Source organism: Acanthaster planci, linkage group LG02, assembly GCF_054643075.1.
Source record: "Acanthaster planci isolate LZ-2023a linkage group LG02, COTS_SCS, whole genome shotgun sequence".
NCBI classification, from domain to species: Eukaryota; Metazoa; Echinodermata; class Asteroidea; order Valvatida; family Acanthasteridae; genus Acanthaster; species Acanthaster planci.
The window spans coordinates 15,323,728-15,338,386 of NC_141778.1; the positions used below are offsets into that span (position 1 = coordinate 15,323,728).

General features: G+C 41.3%; 1 protein-coding gene across 1 annotated transcript; it reads left to right on the forward strand.

Annotated features, from left to right (window-relative positions):
- The first annotated feature begins 1,107 nt into the window (after positions 1-1,107).
- Positions 1,108-14,496, forward strand: guf1 (GUF1 homolog, GTPase). Its single transcript, XM_022223938.2, has 13 exons — positions 1,108-1,503; positions 2,715-2,826; positions 4,239-4,387; positions 5,803-5,961; positions 6,478-6,626; positions 7,605-7,808; positions 8,416-8,545; positions 9,088-9,197; positions 9,734-9,938; positions 10,432-10,533; positions 10,915-11,048; positions 11,331-11,589; positions 12,493-14,496. Exons 1-13 carry the CDS (start codon positions 1,246-1,248, stop codon positions 12,616-12,618), a joined length of 2,097 nt encoding a protein of 698 aa, XP_022079630.2. The 5' UTR covers positions 1,108-1,245; the 3' UTR covers positions 12,619-14,496.
- Positions 14,497-14,659: the final 163 nt, after the last annotated feature.

Genomic DNA, 14,659 nt, shown 5'->3' on the forward strand with positions numbered 1-14,659 from the left:
CTTCTGACAAGAGACCCCATTCTGGAATTGTTCTGAGGTAGAGGGAGACGGCCTACTTGAAACAATCCTTCTTGAAAGCAGGTCGCACGAATGACTGTTGGCCACACAAACTGTGGGATTGGTGAGAATTGCATGTTGCGCCTAATCCAATCAGCGTTGCCTGGCACAACTCCTGTGATCCCTTATAAATCACGCTGAGTCTGGCTTTGATGCGTCTTTCCTCAAACGTATCCCATTCCTGATTTTGAACTAACAAGGATGCGTTACGCTAGTCTCAGTAGTCATTACAGACAAAGCGTGCCGCCCTCCTTTGAAGTTGTTCGAGCTTATTAATGTGAGTTTTACGATAAGGATCCCAAATTGGTTTACAATATTTCAGTCTGGGACGCACAAGAGCCTAACACCGCCAGTAGCACAGTTGGATTATTCCTAATATAAGGAGACCGTATTCTAGTTGCTTTGTGACTGATTTTGTTTATAAGTAATGCCCAAACCAGATCCCTTGCAATTTCCACACCAAGGTAGGGTTAGCCTATCAACCTCCTCCAGGAAATTGTCACCCATCCTGCGCGTGCTTTTCTCAGGTTTCTTTTTGTGAATGACTCCAACTGAATAAAATTTAGACTATATTGAAACTAATCTGCCATTTTTTCCTCCCAGACTGTGATACGATTAATATCTGTGCGGAGGTGAATTTGATCAGTAGGCCAAGATGACTTGATTTCTCCACATGGCATGAAACCATCTGCAAACAACCTAACGTTAAACTTTACGCCATCTGGTAAATCATTGATGTCTATCAGAACAACAGCGGGCCAAGAACCGTCTCTCCTCAAAGGTACTCGTGATGCAGTGTTGAGAAGGCCCCGTCCCAAACATCTCTCTGATGACGTTTTGTTAAAAAGCTCTTAATCCAAGAGCGCTTAATCTTAACCCCTATATAAATATGGTATTATTGGCACCCTTTTTTCTGCTCATTTGGAAGTTCATTAACATTTTTACAATGTAACAATTAACAACCCCCTCTCACCCACAAAGAATTCACGATCTCCGCCCTCAACAAGTAACAAAGTAAAGCGCCCTCAATAGTCCTTTGATAAAACGCGAAAGAAACATGGCGGCCTCCTGGACATACATGTGTACAGGATTATTTTAATCGGAAATTTTATTTTGTAATCCACACAACTGGTTACTTTTTTAATACCCGGATCTGCCACCAACCAGATTTTTATTTTATACGACATCATGTTACTTTTGAAACAATACAGGTGTCAACTTTGTCGCTGTTTTAAGGTTGTAAGAAATAGGTGTAATGACAGTCATGACAGTGCAATTTGCACTGCGAGTGCAACTCCAACATATCCGAGTTCAGTCGTGTCGTCTGTGCCAGTGTTGACTGCTACATTTTTGAGAGCAAAAATAAATGAAAGTGGGAGAGATCTTCAGTATCGGAGGACATTTTGCACATCTGTGAGAACAGCAGCAGACCAAAAGAAGTTGGGGGTAAAGCCTGTTCCTAGTCAGCTAGAATATGTTTAACACCTTAATCATGATACTGAGGAAAAACGTAAAGATTTTGTGGTCTCCTCCCCCACAAATTGTGTAGACTCAAACGTGTACTAACTGCACTGTCATTTACTGCTACTACAGTGTTAGTCTGTGGAGCTAGACCTGGAAGAGGGATTCATTAACAACAGGCATGATGGGGTACTGTTTCTGCAAGCTGACGGGCATAGCCTAGCTATACTTCATGCCAGGCCTATAACTAAGCAAAGAATCTGACAAACTTGTAAGGTTTGGAGTTTCCTAAATGGACGGCATGATTAACTTGGTGGAAAGGAAAGAGTTTATATATGAATGTGACACTTTTTCCACAGGGTGTCATTTGATGTTCGTGTACATGTACAGAACTCTTTCCTTGTAAAGAGTGCAGGCTTTTGATGATTGAAAAATGGAGTAAAAACAATGATGATGGCCATGCAGCCACAAACCTTCACTTTTGAGTGATGCACACTGAAAACAAATATCATGGCAGTAAAACTACCAAGATAGGCCCTACATGTAGACTGTTGGTAATCTGGGTTAACTGAAGCTCTACTGAGAATGCCAATCTCTGGTTAGCCTTAAACTTTATTTACATGTACTGTGAGAATAGGCTTGCAAAGGCTTAATTGTGACATTTTTTACGCAGGGCACAGGGGCATACTTCTTTTCCATTTTGAAATTCGGATAAGAAAATGGCATTTTCTCTAGACTTGTCTGTGTGTATATCATTCAGTCTGCAACATGTCATCTTCTGACACATCCGGCTAACATCTTACTAAATTTAGAACTGTCGTGCCAAATTCTGAAAAAGGGTCGGTAAAATTACATTCCTCATGTCATTTCGTAGTGACAAAACATGTATTTAAAATTTTTAAAAAGGGGTGTCATAGTAGATGGTGATATTCAGTCTACATGATCAGTACAATGCTGCATTATTGGTCAGTCTTGCAGGAAATGCGTTTAAAACAACAGTTTTAGATGCCTGAATAAGAAACAGAAGTTTACATTACTGTTGGAACAGCGATTGGTAAATGGCAGCATGATCAACCAATCACAGTGGTTCACTGATCAGGCCTACTAAAAATTGGTCATGCATGTAGTCAATACAAGCAAAAGCCTTTTTCCGTGGAGATTCTGCTTTGTACATTTTTGGGAAATGTCCATTTCAGGATGCCGTTGACATGTCAGTGTATCCAGCGGAGAACATCCGGAATTTCAGCATCATTGCTCACGTGGACCACGGCAAGAGCACATTGGCTGACAGACTGCTGGAACTAACAGGTGTGTATCCAAAACCATGAAGACCAGATAATCGCAGAAGTTGGGGAAAAACTGAGCAGGTGTTGGACCGACTACAGTCCATTTATCCTCATATACATGAGGCAGCATTTTCCAGGAAGGAGGAAAGGAAGAACTGAATGGTTTCAGCTTCAATAATATAGAGATCCCTCAAGTCTTTTGAGGCACACTCCTTCAAATGAGAGTACATGTCCATGAAGTTTATGAAGACAATGTGCAGCTTCACTGTAGAGGTGCACTGTAGAGGTGCACTGTACTACAAAGAATCCATCTTTCATAATTCACCAAGGAAAAGCATTAGCACCCACATGCTGAATTATTCCTTTCTGCGGATGGACGTGGTAAATGTTCAAAATGACGGTTAGTTAGGCTGAATGCTGGCTGAATGCATTTTCTGTTCAAGTGTGATGTACCTGAACATTGGAAGTTATCATAGTTGAACAAGTTTTTCACATGCCACAGACTAGTATTTGTTAGTATCGCACTGCTCATACGAAAGAAAGAAAGGATGATTATTACCAGACATAAGATAACGGAATTGAAATTGAAGTATAAATAATGCATGTTGCACTCTTAAGCATAAATTATTCCTCCTTTATGTGTTTGCCACGCCACAGGATGGTGGAATAGTATTTAAAATAGAATATTGTCTTGCATTAAAATGAGAGTGACCATCAAACTTACATGGTATTTACACATGAAGCAAGATACAGGGTGTAGAGCACCTCTCACCTTTGTGTTGGTCATTGTTTGATCAGAATTTCAGGAATTCTTTACAGACATCTAGGGGGGATGTGTTACATGTAGGTACATGTAACAATATTCCAGGGTGTGTATTGGGGATTGGGCATGTAGGGGGGGTACCACTTTGTCCCATACTGTATCTTTCTGGGTATAGATTTTTTTATATTGAAGGCAACAATGTGGTGATTGTAACCCTTGCCAATCTACATGTACCAAGTAAATATCTAATTTGTACCATATCTCTGGACCTGCCAACCTGGCCACACTCCTTCCTGAGGTCAGGCATTACCACACAATAGATTAAAAATTTAAATGAACTGAAGGCTCAGTTAAATACCTTTTAATCTATTATGTGGTAATGCCTGACCTCAGGAAGGAGTACGGCATGTTGGCAGGTCTGTATCTCATTCTCAGGTAAGAGATTGTGGAGTATTGCAAAAGACCTTTACCATGATGCTACCACATTTGTCTTGTTCCACGAAGATCCACAGGCAATATTAATACAACGTTGTATCTTGTTAAAAGGGATCAGACTGTTTTTCCCTCCAACCTCAGTTTGGTTACATTGCTTTGAATGGTAGAAAAGCAAGATGGCTGCCCATGATAGCATCTATCAATTGGAAGTTCCTTTCCCTTAACTCATCTCTAAGGTACCATCTCCAAGAAGTCAGACAACAAGCAGGTGTTGGACCGACTTCAGGTGGAGAGAGAGCGAGGTATCACCGTCAAGGCTGTCACCGCGTCAATGTTCTACACACACAGGGGAAAGAAATACCTACTGAACCTCATTGATACACCGGTCAGTTGAAGAATCATATGTTTTGTAAACATCAATATCATTGAAAAGGGGATTCAGCTAGTCAGCAGGGAGCAGGAATACATCAAGTAGCCTCATCTATAAGAGAACAGGAATGGAAACTTTTTTTCCCACCGAGAGTATCCCGTTAGAAGTACGCATTTACAGTGTTCTAGATAAGTTCCCACCTTGAAGGGAGTGAACTTGAGTGAACATACATGAACATGTGTGATTTTGCATGGACAGCTGTTCCCATGTAGACAAATCTGACATTTTAAAGTTTTCAGCATGGAGAGCAGTGTGCAGTCCTTACAAGCCAGGTCAGTTTCCCATGTGCTTTAAACTGTGTGCATGTCATTTTCATTTCATTCATTAAGTATATCTCAGGTATTACAATAAACAACAAAACAAAGAAACACAAATGAAGAACAAATCATGGACATATAATACACTGAAAACACCCCTGAGGGATTGCCAAAAAGCGAATCAAATCACTGTCTAGTGGCTGTTCTCAAATGTTAGCGGATTACATGTACATAAAAAAATGGAGGACAAACACACTGATGTAAATTTAATCCAGAGAGAATTTAAAAAAATTATAAGCAAAATAATAAAAAAGATTGAACAAGCACGTAAACACTAAGACTAGGACTAGAAAATAAAAGTGAACCAACATATCAACAGTATACATGCATTAGGGTAGTTACATTAAATATTAAATGTACATGTATGCACATGAATATTTGAAATGTTTATTTGTGGGTAATTATTATCTGCCAATACGTGAATTCAAGCAAAATTTGAGAGCTTCAAAGCTTCAAAATTTCTGGGCTCTGAATTCCAAAATGATTTTGAATACTTTATATACTAGAAGAGTTTTGATGAAGGTTTTACGCTCCCAGAGACTCCACCATCTTTCTGATTACATCCAAGCTTGCAGATTCCAGATCAGTTAGCATTGTCCACACAGACTCGTATTATGTCTATAAAATGTTATTACACATATGGGTGCACCTCTGCGGTCATTAGGTAACACGTCATACAGAATTTTGGGCGACAGTTATTCTTTTACATACCTTTTCTAACACTTATCCATTTTTGGTCGAGTTTTGATTTCTTGCCTGTTGATTCATTATCCATTAGCAGGTGATACATGTGCAGTATTGGATATAAATTTTACAACACTGTCGGTCAATGTGTGACACAGTATTGGTTGGTGAAACATTAGGCATTGGTTTGAACATTATCATTTGTAACAGTAGTGTTTCCAATGTAAATGTGCAAGCAGTCTGACTCGAAAGTGCAGTTTATAGGAAGTGGAAATCAGAATTGATCTGTGTAATTAGCTATCCCTTGCATATGGCTTTCAATGAACAATAAAAAAATATTTCTCTTCCTGATTTTTTTATTTTCAACAGGGCCACGTAGACTTCAACTATGAAGTGTCCCGCTCTCTCAAAGCCTGCCAGGGGGTGGTACTCCTAGTGGACGCAAACCAGGGAGTTCAGGCTCAGACGGTGGCCAATTTCTACCTGGCGTTTGAGTCTGATCTGTGCATCATCCCTGTCCTAAACAAAGTGAGATTGCCCTCCTAATAAGGGATGACTGTAGATGGAGAAGGAAGGGGATTTGGCAGTTCAGTTTTAATCCTCAGCTGCATGGAAATTAAGAAGTAAAACTGTTCATATCTATTTCACCAGCTTCTGGTTTAAAAACAGCCGTTGCAATATGGGAAACTAAGCTGGGACACTTGCTCCAAATTTTGATTTGGCATTTCATTTGAGATGTATCCTTGCAGCTGTTTTATTGAATAAGTATTTGAAACCTGTGAATGCAGGTTTAAATAAGACAAGATGTTGCTAGTGTTAGTGCATTTGGTGCATCCGCATCTTTGCTCACGTCTGCAGTGTTGAATATTTTAGATACTTTTACGTCAACCCTTCCATTGCCACTTTCTAAAAGTTTCCTGGCATATCTGAGTTTTCCAAGCATCCATGAGGAAACTTCTCTCCCTGAAAAAGCATTGGAATTTTGTTATCAAAGACAACTACAATTGTTCCTAACGTAATCACTGTAATTCAATTACTTTTCAGATTGATTTGAAGTTTGCTGACCCTGAGGCAACAGCCAATCAGATCAAAACACTGTTTGATATTGAGAAGGAGGATATCTTGTCAATTTCGGCCAAGCTTGGAACGGGAGTGAATGAAATTTTACCAGCTGTCATTGACAGGATACCACCGTGAGTTGATGGGAGTGAGACTGCAGCTCCTCTGATTCTGGAATGTAGTGCTGTGATCAGGTCCAGAGCAAGTCCCTCATAAGTCTGTCAATAAGCCTTGTGCAAGTTAACTTTGACCCAAATCTGGTACACTGAGTTCTTTAAGTTCACGTGAACATAACTTAAATTCTCCATACTAAAACCACTGTTGCTATACCTTGTGATTCAGAGCAAGCTTGTGCTTAGTTACATAAGAGATACCTTGCAACATTACACTGTTCTCAATGGATAAGAAGGGCACAAAGGAACCAGTTCATTCCAGAGATGGTGGTCGCTATGCAAAAGCTTGCCCCGAATTGTGAGGTATAGCAACAGGGTCTTTAGTCTGGGGAATTCAAATCGTTATGTTTACCTGCAATCAGATAACTCAGTGTACCAGATTTTATTCAAATTAAACTCGCAAATGGCTTATTTATGTCAGAAGCTATTCAAATGAGCTGTGAGTGTAACACAAGCGTTCCATTCCTTTGTCAGCACTTGTTAACTGTTCTTGTGACCAAGAGATGAGATTGACTTGCGAATAGACTAGTACTTTGCTTGCAGTTGACTGCCGCACTGGTTGAATACATTGCTAGTCTACAAAGACAAAGCAGACTTTACTTGGGGAAGAATACAGAGACCCAGCTTTTTTTTGTATCACAAATTTTTATTGCAAAGATGTTTAAACTATTTCACACGAGGTTAAAACAAGCTAATTTGGAAATGTGCAAGAAAAAGACTGATTGTGAGTGATGACGCAGGTCACTTTGCCTATCTGTTTAGTCGTCAAAGTTCATGACAAGATCACACTATATTTTCATTAGTATAAACTCAAAAACCCAGGTTAGGTTTTTGTGATTTACATCCTTGAACTGATTTTTTTCACTGGTAGTTTTTGTGTAAAGTTTTACATTTCAATAGTGACGTTTTCCCTGTTCAATGTTCCAATCGCTTCCCTAGCCCTCAGAGTGACCTGGAGGCACCGCTGAAGGCACTGATCTTTGACTCATGGTATGACCAGTACCGAGGCGCCATCACCAACATTGCTATCATCGACGGCAAGCTGCGGAAAGGAGACAGGATCACCACGGCTCACTCCGGCAAGACCTATGAGGTGCAGGAGTTGGGCATCATGCATCCGGAGCAGGTGGCCTGCAAGGAGCTGTGAGTGGATAGGCCCGGAGAATAAGCCTTTTGCGAGTGGCCTTTGAATAAAATCTAGTGCTCTGAGTTCTTTAAATTCACAGGAACATAACAATTTGAATTCTCCATACTAAAGCCACTGTTGCTATACCTTGTGATTTTGGGCAAGCTTTTGCTTAGTTACGTAAGTGACGCCTTGCACCAATACACTGTTATCAATGGAAAAGAAGGGCACAAAGGAACCAGTCCATTCCAGAGATGGTGGTCGCTATGCAAAGCTTGCCCCAAATCATGAGGTATAGCAACATCGTCTTTAGTCTGGGGAATGAAAATTGTTACGTTTATGTGCAATCAAATAAGTCAGTGTACCTGATTTTATTCAAATGTAACTCGCAAATGGCTTATTGGGCCGTCCATTGGCCTGAACACCCCCTCTCCCATGTGGCTTTGTCCAAATGTAGGCATTGTGGGCCTTGTCATTGTGCACATTTGGATGAAAATTGGCAAATACACTGGGGAACTGGTAACAGAAATATTCACCGCAACAAACCAGGCTACATGTGACTAGCAATTCTGGTCTAAACTTGTGGCTGCTTGTGACAAAAATCTCCATGGTATTTGCTTGCAGGTATGCTGGGCAGGTTGGCTACATGATTGCTGGTATGCATAACTTACAAGAGGCTCGAATTGGCGACACCATCTACCATCAGAACAAAGAGGTGGAACCACTGCCAGGTTTCAAGGCTGCCAAACCCATGGTAATGCAGTCAGTTCATGGTCATTTGAACATCAAAATCTATCTTGCCTATTATAATTATTTTTTACAGCTTGGGTGTGATTTCTCGATATCACTCATACCTATCATTAGCCCTTGACTGAATGGCCTAAACTGTTTAAAAGGAAACTCACTCTGCTGTTTTACACTCAGTCTGTGTACAAATGTTGCAACTGAACATGTTGACGGTTGACGGTAACAGTTGACGATTGACGGTAACAGTTGACGATTGACGGTAACAGTTGACGGTAACAGTTGATGGTTGACGGTAACAGTTGACGGTTGACGGTAACAGTTGACGATTGACGGTAACAGTTGACGATTGACGGTAACAGTTGACGGTTGACGGTAACAGTTGACGGTAACAGTTGATGGTTGACGGTAACAGTTGACGGTAACGGTTGACGGTAACAGTTTGCACTTTTGCCTTTTTTAGTCGGAGCGATGATTTTTGTGCTTGGGTTGTACTTTTGCTGTCCCCCAGTAATTCCAGCTTTGAGATTCTGTATTTTTGGTGCCCTGCAGGTATTTGCCGGTCTGTACCCAATCGACCAGTCTGAGTATCTGGCTCTGAGATCTGCAATAGAAAGACTCACACTCAACGATAGTAGTGTGACGCTCAGCCGGGATAGCAGGTACAAGGCCATCATTTTTTATCCTCTGCTGTTTTACCGAACAGTGTCATGGCCTGGGTCAAACTTACCTGGCAGCACAAGGGAGATTTCTGGATGGGAAATCATAAGTTTGTTTGAAATACTAAACAATAAAATGCTGCTCTGTTTTCTTTCTAAATTCTGGGCAAAGGGGCACAAGGGGGCTGTGTGCCTGAGGTCTTCCTCGACATCTAAGGGGGTACAGAGAGGCAGATTGATATGAGACTGAGATTTTAGAAACAAATTTGGGACGCTGGTAGAAGCCAAATTGGGATAATGAAAATTGAAGACCAAACCTCTCATTGGATAGTGCGCTACTAAACCATTTCCAAATGGCTAATTCCTAGTATCTCCATACTTTTGGTTTTTAATTGTAAACAAGAACAGGATTAAAATCGTATTTTGCAACGAGCTAAACAGGCTTTGCACCCGTCCTCCTACCTACCTACCCCTACTTACTTGGCTTGACCTCTGCCTATGAGCTGCATGTGACTGTCATTTCTATATGTCCTTGCCAGCCCGGCCCTGGGCCAAGGATGGCGGCTAGGCTTTCTGGGCCTTCTCCACATGGACGTCTTCAACCAGCGACTGGAGCAGGAGTTTAACGCCAACGTTATCGTCACTGTCCCCAGCGTGCCATACAAGGCCAAGATGAAGGACACCAAGGCCAACCGCCAGCAGTATGGTGATAATGAGGAGATCACGATATATAACCCGTCATTGGTACGTGCTTGGTGATTGGTGCCTTGGGTGATGCTTTATGAAAGAAATGTGTTGATCCGTCTGGAGGTAGCGTGTTCCTTGTTGACTACCACACCAGTCAATTCCTAAGAGCACTTTAGTGGTTAGAAGTTCAGATCAAAAACATGATTTGATTTTGGGTTAAAATGTTGTCAGTCTTAAGCATGGTCTAACAACAGTTCCTCTACTTTTGTATCTCATTGTTTAAAACGTCTCAAAATCATCTAAGGCAGTCCACAAAAGCCAGTGAAATTTCCCTGGAAAATTTGGATACCTTAGTTATCTAAATGTTCACACACAAATAAGCAGTGAAAACAGACATTATCATTAGAAATTTAGAAATTTAAATATATAAAATGGCAGTGAAAGCCTATGAAAGTGAAAGTGTCTATTGATACCATTTCCTTTGAAATGAAATATCGGAGAGTTGAGGTTGTGAAGTATTTATATTCTCTACCAACTTTCCGTACCTCAGTTCCCAGAGAGGCAGCAGGTCATTGAGTACATGGAACCATTGGTTCTAGGAACAGTCATCGCACCAGATGAGCACATCGGCAAAGTCTTCAGTCTGTGCCTGGTATGCTCTTTACATTGAAAATTGTCTGCTGCTTTGATCCAGACAAGTGGCCATAAATGGTCGTCATGCGATCTTTATTTTTCACAAAGCTTTTTCCTTCTTGTCATTCCTGTCCTTTTTTTTATATTTGTCAGAAATGTTGAATGTTTTTGTTCTTGAGCAGGATAGTTTGCTGTGATTATTTGCATAAGTTTGCCCACTCTGTACTTTGATACCAATGTTTATTAAGAGGAATACATCAACACAGTCAGTTGTATTTTTAACCCATCGGCCTAAAGGTGTACTAGTACATGCATTTGAACGTGGCAAAGTTGTGCAAATTCGATTTAGATTTTTGAATCAATTAATTGTTTATCTGTGAAATTATTTGGATTTTCTCAGAGTAGGAGGGGTGAGCAAGTTGAATATGTTTACATCGACACAAAGCGGGTGCTGCTTAAGTATAGATTGCCCCTGAATGAGATTGTGGTAGACTTCTTTGATCAGCTGAAGTCAGTTACATCAGGGTATGCAAGGTGAGAGGAAGCAGGGTTTAAATGCACAGTAGAAAGTCAATAGAACTTTGCTTTCAAATCAGAATTGGGCAAGGCATTATGGAAACAGGTACGGTCAGAAATTTTTGGTGAGCCCTTTTTTTCACTTTGGCTAAGCTGCTGATCTTTTGCCAATCGACTCTGGTAATTCTTTCCGCATGATGGCATTTACAAAATGAACATTTATCCTTTATAAAGTAGAAAAATCAGATAAGCTATGTCACCTTCCTGAAATAACCAGAAAAATACGTGACCAACTTTCAGCTTTGATTACGAAGACTGCGGCTACCAGGCAGCTGACCTGGTCAAGCTCAGCATCCTTCTGAATGGCCAAGAGGTAGAGGAGCTGGCGACTATTGTCCACAGGGACAAGGCCAGGGAGGTCGGTAAGGCAGTCTGCACTAAGCTGGTGGATACTATCCCTAGGCAGCTGTATGAGGTAGCCATACAGGCAGCCATCGGCGGCAAGATTGTGGCCAGAGAGAACATCCGGGCACTGAAAAAGAATGTCCTGGCCAAATGCGTAAGTGACCGCTTTGACAAACTTCCTTCTTCATGTAGAAGCAGGGAAAGGAAGAAAACTTTTGGAAGTGGTTTGATGTGTTTGAATGAAGAGCATTTGAGAAAGCCGTTTGAACATTGCATTGGAGAGAACTGTAGCCTGTACATGGAAGTTAATGCTTTCACAGAGTGGCACTTCCAGGTGTTGGGTTCAAGAAGAGGGGGAAAAAATTCTTTTTCCTTAAAAATGAGTGTCCAATTGGTTTACACCCATAAAAGAACCTTTACCTCCAAGAAAGTTGGTAATGCGGTTTAGAAAATGCTGTCGTTTTCAGTTCTTAAAAAAATTGATATGGCTACATCGCTGCAGGAGGGGGGGAATAACTTTTCCCCTCCCCAGTGCTCCCCTCCCCCCCCGGATAAATACGCATCTGCTTTCATCCATTTGTAACTTGCGTCTGCCTACTGTAGCTGGTTTCTCCATATGCAGCCAAGTGCTCTATGTGACAAACTGAATAGTAATTGGGCAGGTGGTCTGTGCTAAGTAATTGCAAATAGGTTTTTAACTTTTTTGCTTACAAAATAAAATTCACCACCTGATTTGACTCTTAAAATGATATCGTGCAAAATTGCAAAATTTGGCTTGAATGCTAAGGCATGACGTTAACAGCTGTCTTCTTGATATTTTTACCTACACACTTCAATCAAATTCTTGGTAGTTTTCAGTCTTTGAAGCTTTTATTGTCCACTTTTGTTGACCAGCATTCTGACCTAAATCCCTCATCTTATTTCACGAAGTGACCGTGAGAACGGAAAACAGAAAAATGACATTTGAAAAGTAAGCCACGTTTTTTCTTGTTGCCAAATGTTAACGTGAAATAAGCAAGCACAGTACCCTTTTTGAAATTTGTTTTGTATCTTCCAGTATGGTGGCGACATCACCAGGAAAATGAAACTTCTAAAGAGGCAGTCAGAGGGCAAGAAGAGAATGAAAATGTTTGGTAATGTGGAGGTACCCAAGGAGGCCTTCCTCTCCATCCTCAAGAGGTGACGGCATCGTAGCCGCCGCGAGGTGTTTCAGTCAACTACCTCACAAGGAGGCACCGCCACCTGTTGCCTCAGTCATGACTATAGACGCTTGGGGATGAGAACCTCCTAAGGATTAGAGTGCTAATTGAAGGAAGTGAAGAGAGCAAAGGCTAAGCTGAGGTGCCCCTCTTTTGGCCTCAAGTATGTCATAATCAAGAGTAGACTCTTTTCAAGCCAATAGCCTCTGCAGGTTGACAGTACATCTTCAGAGTTGGCAGCAGTGGGCAAGTGAACCGCCACTTCTTTTATCTTAATATGTCAAACTAGAAAGTAGGTTATTTTCAAAATAACCTCCTTTGTGCACTAAAGAGTTTATTAGCCTTAAATTAATCCTCCCCCCCGGCGGTTGGAAAAATGCATATGAAAGTGGAGGAATCGGGACTGATCAAAAGGCTGGAAAAGTATGGGATGAGTTGAAGAACTCCCATTACCTCCGCTATACCTAACAAGACATTAGACTCTTTTCAAGCCAGGCATTAGACTCGTTTCAAGCTTAAAAATTTGTTAGTGTTTGAGTGGACCTTCAAAGAGATAACAGCAACAGGTGACAAATAAGCTTGCATTCTGCTCTCATTTGAGTTATTTTAAACCTAACACTGGACACTCTTCAAGATGCGAACCATAATTGATGAGGTCCATACACAGCTTTCTCTGCTGCCATTACTGTAGAGGACAGCGTTTGAAAACTGTTGGAAAATTTGGCACATATATTTTGGTGCTTGACAAAAAGATGTTTTGATACAAAAGTGTAAATGATACCACAGGAAAGAGCTTGCAATCAGCTTAGAAATGACACCAAGATCATGTCTCTTGACCACTTATGAAGAGAGGACTTGTCGCTGGAGTGCAGTTCTTGCATCTGTATCCCTTGCATCCCTCAAGTGTGGTATTGCCAAGCGGCCATCTTATCCCTCGTGCTAAAGGCCCTGTAGGGGTACACCCCCGTAAATAGGCCGCGTGGTATAGCCAAGTGGCCATCTTGTCCCTCATGCTGGAGGCCCTCTTGGGGTACACCTTCAAATATAGGCCGTGTGGTACATTTATTGCCAAGCGGCCACCTTGTCCCTTTTGCTAGAGGCCCTCTAGGGGTACACCTTCAAATATAGGCTGTGTGGTACATGTATTGCCAAGCGGCCACCTTGTCCCTTTTGCTAGAGGCCCTCTAGGGGTACACCTTCAAATATAGGCCGTGTGGTACATGTATTGCCAAGCGGCCACCTTGTCCCTTTTGCTAGAGGCCCTCTAGGGGTACACCTTCAAATATAGGCCGTGTGGTACATGTATTGCCAATCGGCCACCTTGTCCCTCGTACTAGAGGACCTCTAGGGGTACACCCCTGTAAGTAAGCCCAAAATCTGTCCGCCCCTCATTAATAAAAGGTATACACTCAAAATATTTTACATTAGAGGGTTGTTAAAGCCATAAATTTGGGGAATTGAAGAGATATTGCACCGAACCTGTTGCCTGGACATAGGGCTTCCAATTCTGAGCAATTTGGATGCAGTCTGAAAGCGGTACTATTTATTCGATTAAATGAAAGGAAAATGGATGACATGTTGATCATCATTTTTCTGTGCAGCCTGAGCACCTGTGATAGTTGTGAGTACATGTATGTTTAAAAGGATTTATCACTGGTGTTTATAAGAAATTATTTACGGAGGTGCACCCCTTGCAGTAAAACGACTGATAGCGCCGTCTGCAGAACCATCATCACTGCTTTAGTCCCTGAACACCATCCAAAACGCTACTTGGACCAGTATGTGATTAGAATTGCCTGTGTACAAAACCTTTCACATCCGTGATGAGTAAAGGAAATCATATTCTCGGTTTTGAAGAAAAATTTCTTTGTGTTACCCCTGAATGTCTTCAATCTTTGAGTATAGTGTCATATATTAGTCAGGGTGCACAATATAGCCTCTCGTGCTAAATGACAGCCTCCGATTTTGAGGAGTCTCATAAATTTTGCACCAGCATTTATCCTTTTATTGCAAACGTTTTTACGG

Coding starts and splice junctions, on each gene's coding strand:
- guf1 (XM_022223938.2), top strand. CDS start 1,246: ATGTTACTTTTGAAACAATACAGGTGTCAACTTTGTCGCTGTTTTAAG. Junction 2,827..4,238: donor CAGACTGCTGGAACTAACAG/GTGTGTATCCAA, acceptor CTCATCTCTAAG/GTACCATCTCCAAGAAGTCA. Junction 9,198..9,733: donor ACGCTCAGCCGGGATAGCAG/GTACAAGGCCAT, acceptor TGTCCTTGCCAG/CCCGGCCCTGGGCCAAGGAT.